Here is a 9095-nt window from a genome sequence, read left to right as displayed (position 1 = left end):
CGGTTGCGACGAGGCCAACGCGAGCTCGGGGAGGAATCAGAGCGAAGCGGGGCGGCGAGGGGATCTCCGGTGGCCGAAGCTTCAAGGCGAGGTCGGGGGAGACGATGCGGGGCTTCCGGCGTCGCGTGAGTCGGTGATGAGGAAGAGGGAGTCGCGGCGGACCTCCGGAACAGCTCGGAGAGGCGAGTGGGTGGCTGTGGACGCCGTGGCTTTGGACGGTGGCGACGGACGCGTTCGGTCCGGGCGAGAGAGAGGGAGCAGAGGAGAGAGGGCCGTGGGGGAGAGTGAGCGAAGCGGTCATCGGGATCGGGACGGCACGCGGGAGTCGTCCACGCGTCCAGGGGCTCGTCGGCAAGCAGGAGGTGGCCGCGCATGCGTCGGGCACACGCCCGCGTCCTCCTGGCGCGGTGGAGAAGACGACAGGAGGCGCCAGGTGGGCTGGGCCAGCGAGCTAGGCCGGCTTCAGGTAGGTGGGCCAGATAGTCCTTCTCTCTCTCTCTCTTTTATTTCTATTTTCTAATTTTCTGCAACTGTTTGGCTTTATAAAAGATGCTAAAGCACTTTGTAAAATGCTGCAATAATTTGTGGACACTCTATGGATTATTCTAGTAGCCCACGTTTAATTTCAGCATTATTTGAGCATTTAAATTATTTATAGTGTTTAAATGCCCAAATTCAAATACTTTAAGATTTAACTCAAAAATCCAGGAATGACCTATAAATATGTTCACCATTTTTGGCAGAGGTTTTCACCATTATCCGAAGTCATGAACATTTCCAAAGGGCATTCTGGGTCATTGAGAAAATAAAAATACACATTGAACATTTTGTGTAATACTCTATATGCTGAATAAAAATCAAATACATAATTAACATTTTTAGTATACAATGAATATTTTTATAATACATATTAAGCTTTTTTCTAATGTGTATTACAAAAATCTTTATTTTATATTAAGAAAATGTTCATGGTATAGAAAAAAACATAATATGTATTATAAAAATATTCATTGTATACTAAATTTTTTAATTATGTATTTGATTTTTATTCAGCATATAGAGTATTACACGTGAACATTTTCTTAATATAAAATAAACATTTTTGTAATACACATTGGACATTTTTTTACACAGTGAACTTTTGTATTATACCAAAAATTTGAAAAAAGAAAAAAAGAAAAAAAATACAAATACAAATACAAAATAGAAAAGAAATAAAAATGAAAAGAAAAGAAAAAAAATGAAAAATAAGAAACAGAAACAGAAAAAATGTAGAACCAGTGAAGCTCGACCTTGGGCTAACCCAAACTGGGCGTCGAGACTAGGCGCTTTCAGCGATGTCGTGGCTCCTTCATGCACGCACGCGTCAAAATAGGATCTGCCTAGACCTAGCGATTCGGCGAGATTGCAATGAAGGTCGGTGGACGTGTGGTCAAACTAGAAAGAATGAGAAGAGAAGTAGGGCTATATTTGCTCATGGGCTAATTTAGAGTGGTAGTATATTCAACCCAGTATTTAGAGGACCAGGCGACAGAGTTCCGGGTCAATTGAATTTTGACAGTTTTCCAAACTGTTTGCAGAACTGAAGTGTATTCTTTACCAGGACCTTTTGATGAGTGAAGAAATTCAATTCCAATATGATTTATGTAGACAAACTAGACGTACATGGCCTCTTTCTCTGTAAATGGATCTCCATCCGAGTCCAGGCTATCGGGTCTTCCTTGGATTGGATTATATTGGATCAGCGTCATTCTCGCACTAGAAGCTCTGGGTGAGTTTGTAGCCTGGGAGCGCCGGTTACGGTTAGCTAGGGTTTGCTAGCTGGAAAATGTCGAATATATGTGGTTGCATTTAATTTTGATTGTATGATTAACATGATGACCCCCTATATATGTAGGTATAAACTACATGTTAATCTGGGACAAAGATGATGATGAGCTATGGCTCTATTCCTCTCACATGTGCGGAAACCACAAGACCTTAGATGGAGATGATCTATATATGTTCTTGGTTTAGGTATTCCCATGTGAGGATCTAGTATGCCCTGATAGCTACTCTTTCTCCCATGTGATTCCAGTATGCACAACGCCAATCTTTCCCTTGCGAGATTCTACATCAACGTGGCCGTCGGGTCTTTCTTGGATTGGGTTATACTGGATCGGTGTCGTCCTCGCACTAGAAGCCCCGGTGAGTTGGTAGCCCGGGAGTGTCAGTTATGGTTAGCTAGCTAGATCGGTTGATTAGCTAAGTTTTGCTAGTTAGAAAATGCAGAACATATGTGGTGGCATTGAATTTTGGTTATATGATTAACATGATGACCCGTTATATATGTATGTATAAACTACTTGTTGAGCTGGGACAAAGATGATGATGAGATAGATGAGCTATGGCTCTATTCCCCCATCTGTGTAGAAACCACAAGACCTCCAATGGAGATGATCTATATATGTTCTTGGTGTAGGTATTTCCATCGGGACCTCCGTGGAACCACATGACGTCCCTGGCCATCGGGCCTTCTTTGGATTCGATTCTATTAGATCGACGGACTGGCCGATAAGAAGAAAGTGGTTTTCATCACGTCCTTCGTTTTCTTTACCATCTCCCGTCTTATCACCCCATCTCAAGATTGAACCGTGAGATCAGGACCGACATAGATCGATCGTCTCATCACCCCATATCTACTTATGTTTTTTTTTCTGCGCGAGTACAACATAATAGTTTTAAAGTGAGGGTGATATGAGGTTTCTGTCAATGAGTGTAGCACACACCACCTCCATTAGCCTTGCCGGCTCGGTGCCTCGTCTGTTGTTCTTGTGTCGACTGCATAGTCTCCCCGCCATGACAACTGTCATGTACGATTGCCAACGACGAGGACATCTATCTCGGCCAGTCAGCGAAATAACCTTTTAACGAACAAATTTTAGTAATATTATTTTCAGCACCAGCTATATTCCATATTGATTCGATTTTTTTCCTAATTTATTTCACTATTCTAAATGTTCTCTTAAAAATTACTTTCTAAAATAATAATTAAGCATGTACTCTGCTCTACGGAAATAATGTTAACCTTTCTGCTAAAGCCCTCAGTTTCCCTTCAATTTTTTTAATTTCGCACCAAATAATTTGGTCGTGTCTTGCGCCAAAAAAATCTTAACCTCCCTGCTAAACACCCCTCATAAGTACTCCCGATTATTTCTCTTCACCATATCGTGAAGATTGGGTCTGAGCTCTCTCGTTCCGGTTCCTCCCTCCTCACGGCGTCATGACGGCGTCGACACCGCGGATCACAACGGAGTCCATTGAACATACAGTCTATCAGGTTTTTCCTTTGTCCCAAATCTCCTCCTCGTAGATGTGCAGCGCAGCGCCCCCTTTCCATCGTAGAACTACCACGCCGCCGGCCGCCGTGCAGCACTCCTCGGTCTCGCCTCCGGCATGGCCGCCGGGATGCAATAGCCCGCCTCGCCTTCGTACTACAACAACCCCCGAGATGCAACATGCTCCCTCGCCGGCGGTGGCGGTAGCGCACACGCCGAGCTGGGAGACGGTCGACCTGCTGTCGTTGATGCCGTCCACGGCCTCGGCCACGACGACCGCGGCCATGCCCGGCGGCCGGGACCACAACCACGACTCCGGTATTTCTGTATTTTGGAGTGTTATGCGTAGTCTGATGGTGCCTAGTCTAATGGTGGAATTGTGTGTGCTATTACTGTTCCAGAATGTGCCTGTGTTGTTCTTACCAAGTTTTCTGAAGCATACCACATTCAGGCAAGACTGAAGCATACTGCCACATTCTGCTTATTTAACCATGGTAGTAGACTACTAGTAGTTTGCTTACCACATTCAGGCTAGATTACTGCATGTGTATGCATTTGGGAGTAGCCTTGTCAGGATGCTAATTGGTGTGTCATGTCTATGCTTCAGAGCTTCAGTATAGACTTGATTATATGTGCTCTGCTTTGATCTTTAACGCCTAGCTTTTAATTTCTAAATCAAAATCATAGACATATGCTATGCTAAAAGACTTCTGTTTTGCATGCTCCTGTTCCGCACGGTATAACACAATATGATTTCATTTAATCTTTTAAGCCTTTCTGCAAGGTACACAACTTGCTCGCTACAGAGGAAAGAGATGATGCACATTACTCCTTTCTGCAAGGTACACAACATCCTTAAATCTTAATCACTTATCTAAATGGTGCAAATTGATAATGCTAAGTCCCTTACTTGTTTTTGTGTTCAGTAAAGAAAGGATATGTTCTCATAACAAGGATGGAAAGTATAACGTCCTACAAAAACCAATATGGACAACACAGATCTGGTAAAATGTTTATGACATTTAAGCTACCTCTAACATTTGCTATAATACGGAAAATCCTGGATCGCTTAATCTTCAAAACTGTTAATTCTTTTACAGGAACTCAAGAACAACTTGGTACTCATGTAGCTGCTAATGACATGTGTGCACTGGATGAATGGCCATCCCATGCTCGCCGCAACCGTGCACAACTATGGAATGGTATTTTTTTTAATATTTGTGTCCTTGTTTCTTACTCCCTCCGTAAACTAATATAAGAGCGTTTAGAATACTAAAGTAGTGATCTAAATGCTCTTATATTAGTTTACAGAGGGAGTACAATGTAATACTGATTACTGCAATAATTCTTGTATGGTTTGGGTTGTAGAAAGTGATGGACAGAATAAGAAAGGGCGAGGTGTACTTTTCGTATTTAGGACAAAGCATTTAAAGAGGTTCAAAACAAAGAAAATGAAACTGAAGGTCCAGTTTCCAGTGAACATAGAAGCAATATTTTCCAGACCGCATAGAAAGGCACTCCGCAATGCAACTCATCACAGCCTCATGGGTATGGATACATGGCCAAACCACCAAGTGGTTCTGAAAAGGATTAAATCACAATTTGAAGAGCAAGCACGTGCTACAGCAGAGATCCAAAAGGTAAACTCTGAGCTCAGCCATCAGGTCACCAAATTACAAGATCAATTACAAGCTGAACGTGAAAGCACACAAGAGAGGATTAACTTCGAGCGTGCTGAGAGAGAAAACCTTGAGGAGAGCTTAAAAGAAGAGCGTGCTGATATGGAAAGATTGTTGGAAGAGGAGCGAAGATCAACATTGAAATTTGAGAAAAACATGATGGCAAAGTTTGCACAGTTATCCCAACAGACGCAAACACATCAGGTGATTAGTCATATGCTTGCAAATTTGTAAGATTTATTTTGCTTGCTTCATTGCTAAAAGTGCACTTCTATTTGCAGATGAATAAGAAAAGGACTAACAAAGAATTAGTAATCCAAACTTGCAAAATACTCTTTTACAGACCGCTAGTACTACTGGGACTCTTGGTACAAGGCACAATGTAATTGCTCCCAATACGCTCATACAAGCTGCAACAATTCGAATGTTTCGAGCAATGGTAAGTGGTAAGTCACAAGCTTGGTTTGTCTTCATGTTGACCTTTATTTGATACGCAAATAGCATTCATAATGTGCAATTGTCTGCTTGCTTGCACTACTGTATTTTGTTGTTGTTGAAGCACATAAAGTAGGGAAGCCAGAAATAGAACAGTTTTCTCACCATTAGTAATTGTGAACTTGCGCCAGCATGTAGGTGTTTCAGAGAAGTTTAGATGTTTTATTAATTTATTTAGGTAATTATTCTAGTGTTTGAACTACAAATTCTTTTGTGAAATTATCCAATTCTTTTTGCATAGCACCTGATTGTTAATGGAGTGGTACATCAGGCACAAGCATTTTCTTGCTAGTTGTTGTAGTCATAACAATTGGGCAGAAATGTACTATGCATGCATGAATATAGTAATTATACAATTGTCATGACAGTGGTTATATCTTTATGCTAATTAGTCGTTGTGTTGTTTCTTTCTTTCTTGACTAATTATTTTCTATTTTCAGTTAACTTGAGCTAACTAAAATTTTGATTTCTTCATTGCAGGATCCAAAGATTAACTAGAATGTACTCTAGACCATGGACAATTTACTCTTCGCTCTTAATTAGGTTGGCACATTCAGTATGTTGAATGTGTGCTAAATTATATTTCAGTTTCATTTGATGGATATTGGCTATGCAAATATTGATATTGTATGAATGTACATCATATATGTATTATCTGAATCATGTAACTGAATGCATGTATATATATTTTTGGTTGCAATAGGCTATTGCCACAACCTATTTCTGGTTGGAACATGGTGGCACAATGAAGAATGTTGCGTTGCATCAAATCTTAGTTGCCACACCGACCTATTTTGTTGCACTAGGCTATTGCGACAGTACACTTTATATTATTGCAATAACTTATCACTACAAACAGGCAGTCCATTGAGATAACTACTTGTCGCCACCAATTCAGTTTTGTTGGAATAGTCCTTTCGCCACGAAAAGTCTGTATTGTCGCAACAGCCTCTCACCACAAATGTCTTGTCTGTTGTGACAACTATTTATCACCACCAAAATGATTATGCTGCAATTTTAGTATCACCACGTCCGGAGAGTCGTGGCCTTATGTTACTAGGGTATTGCCACAATTGACTATTACCACGAATGAGCATGCGCCACGAGAAAAGAGTTGTTGGCATAGGTTATTGCCACAAATCCCGGCACGATTTAGCACCTGTTGCATTAAGCTATCGCCACAAACAAAATTGTGGCATAAAAATGCGAGCTGCCATGAGGTAAAATGTGGCAATTTGTCGCATGGTTGTTGCAATAGCACACTTTCTTGCCACGTTTATTTTTTGTGGCAATAACCTATTACCATGTGTCCTGTCGCAACGGCTGGCAACAAACATCATGTTGTGGCAATAGGTACCTATTGCGACAATTGGGCACTTATTGCGACGAATGATTTTGTTGCAATAGACCCGGATTCTTGTAGTGGCTCCCTCCAGCTCCGGGTGTATGGAACAGATTCCTTGGATCCAGCGTTAGAGGCAGACGCGACTGAGCTTTCTGGCACCTCCTCCTCATGACCTCGTTTGATGCATTAAGATCTACCGAGAGCCGGAAGATTTCTGCTTGAAGCTGCTGAGCACGAGCATCCAAAGCTGCTCGTTCCGCTGCCATCCGGGTTTCCTCCGCGGCTAGATTTTCCTTAGCTTGCACCATCTCCTCCCACACGCGTGCCACTTCCGCGTCATGGTGGGCTTTATCCGCCGGCTCTACCGCAGCGGTTAACAGAGTCGTCAGTTTATCCATGAGGTCCATGAGAACCTGAGCCGGGGGCAAGCGGGGTCTCCTGACCCGGTAGCTGCCGACCCGGTGGCCGCCGCTGTCGCTGTGGTGGAGTTCTGCCCGGGCTGTGTCCCTGCCATAAAGACTCCGGCCCAATTCGGCGGCTCAAGGGGGTCCGGAATACTGCTGCCATCGGAACAGCCCCCGAGCATGCGTCTTGCAGTTGATACAATGAGTCTGTCTCACCTGTTGATGATGCAGTATCAGAGCAGATGGCCGTCTCCCCGCCTTCCATCGATCCTTCGGAGTATTCACCACCATGGACGCAGCCCACGAAAGCATGCTTCACAACGGATTGAACACGGGCTGACCCGGCGCGCTGAGCCGTTTCGATGAGGTTGGTGTGGACGTCCAGCTCAGGGCCTGACTCGCCGATCCGGCCGATGAAGACATGAATTCCGCCAAAGGGGACCCGGTACCCGTACTCGATCGAGCCGGCCTCGGGGCCCCAGCCTTCATCGTCGATGTAGAGTTTGCCGTGATGGCTCTTGGTCATCCGGCCCACAACGTATCCTTTGAGCCCTTTGAAGTTGCCCTTTAAGAACTCAAATCCACCGTGTGTGGGCCCCATAGTGGGCGCCAACTGTCGTGGAGTTGACACAGCAGATGTCCTAGAGCAAGGACTTAGTTGTAGGGCCATCGCACTCGGAAGCTTGAAGGGGTTAATCGGGACAAAGGACACAAGAGAGTTTTATACTAGTTCGGCCCCTTACGATGAAGGTAAAAACCTACGTCTAGTTGTGATTGGTATTGCTGAGGTTTCGATCTCCAAGAGGCTCAACTCGTCGGCTGGGTTCTCGACTTGTTGTCTCTTGCCCTAAACCGCCACCGGGTCGTCCCCTTATATACACGGGTTGACGCTAGGTGGCCTACAGAGTCCCGGCCGGCTCATAATCGTGTCCGGCTCGGTGACTTTCTTTACATGCCTTTCTATACAAGTATTTGCCGTCCATATGGCGATTTACAATAACGGGCCTTAAGCCGACCCGAGGCCCTTGGGCTTTCTATATGTTTAATAAACTATTATCTTGACTGTATATTGGGCTTCTTATGTAACCGCCATTAGGGCTGACCCGGCCCCTCCTGGGCAGGTCATACTGGTAGTAGTATCCCCAACAGGATCCATGTATGAAAACAAAGTGTGGACTTTGGTTGACTTTCCCGATGATCGACAAGCCATAGAGAATAAATGGATCTTCAAGAAGTAGACTGACGCTGACAGTAACATTACTGTCTACAAAGCTCGATTTATTGCGAAAGGTTTTCGACAAATTCAAGGAGTTGACTACGATGAGACCTTCTCACCTGTAGCGATGCTTAAGTTTGTCCGAATCATGTTAACAATTGCCGCATTTTATGATTATGGAATTTGGCAAATGGATGTCAAAACTACATTCCTTAGTGGATATCTTAAAGAAGAGTTGTATATGATGCAACCAGAAGGTTTTGTCGATCCAAAAGGTGCTAACAAAGTGTGCAAGCTCCAGCGATCCATTTATGGACCGGTGCAAGCCTCTCGAAGTTGGAATATATGCTTTGATAGCGTGATCAAAGCATATGGTTTTATACAGACTTTTGGAGAATCCTGTATTTACAAGAAAGTGAGTGGGTGCTCTGTAGCATTTCTGATATTATATGTGGATGACATATTGTTGATCGGAAATGATACTGAATTTCTGAATAGCATAAAAGGATACTTGAATAAGAATTTTTCAATGAAAGACCTTGGTGAAGCTGCTTATATATTAGGCATCAAGATCTATAGAGATAGATCAAGACGCTTAATTGGACTTTCACAAACCACATACCATGATAAAGTTTTGAA

General features: G+C 43.4%; 1 protein-coding gene across 4 annotated transcripts; it reads left to right on the top strand.

Annotated features, from left to right (window-relative positions):
• Window positions 1-3228: 3228 nt before the first annotated feature.
• On the top strand, window positions 3229-6237 carry LOC119284721. 4 transcript variants are annotated; one of them, XM_037563880.1, is made up of 8 exons: window positions 3229-3635; window positions 3719-3811; window positions 4102-4159; window positions 4244-4321; window positions 4418-4519; window positions 4686-5200; window positions 5340-5435; window positions 5972-6237. In XM_037563880.1, exons 2-8 carry the CDS (start codon window positions 3809-3811, stop codon window positions 5987-5989), a joined length of 870 nt encoding a protein of 289 aa, XP_037419777.1. In that variant the 5' UTR covers window positions 3229-3635; window positions 3719-3808; the 3' UTR covers window positions 5990-6237. The 4 variants fall into 4 exon arrangements, with proteins under 4 accessions (XP_037419777.1, XP_037419780.1, XP_037419776.1 ...); XM_037563883.1 differs by lacking the exon at window positions 3719-3811 and having other exon boundaries at window positions 5340-5442; XM_037563879.1 differs by lacking the exon at window positions 3229-3635 and having other exon boundaries at window positions 3642-3811; window positions 5340-5442.
• Window positions 6238-9095: the final 2858 nt, after the last annotated feature.

The sequence above is a fragment of the Triticum dicoccoides genome, chromosome 4A (genome assembly GCF_002162155.2).
Source record: "Triticum dicoccoides isolate Atlit2015 ecotype Zavitan chromosome 4A, WEW_v2.0, whole genome shotgun sequence".
Classification (NCBI taxonomy): Eukaryota; Viridiplantae; Streptophyta; class Magnoliopsida; order Poales; family Poaceae; genus Triticum; species Triticum dicoccoides.
This window is presented reverse-complemented; position numbering and strand designations above follow the sequence as displayed.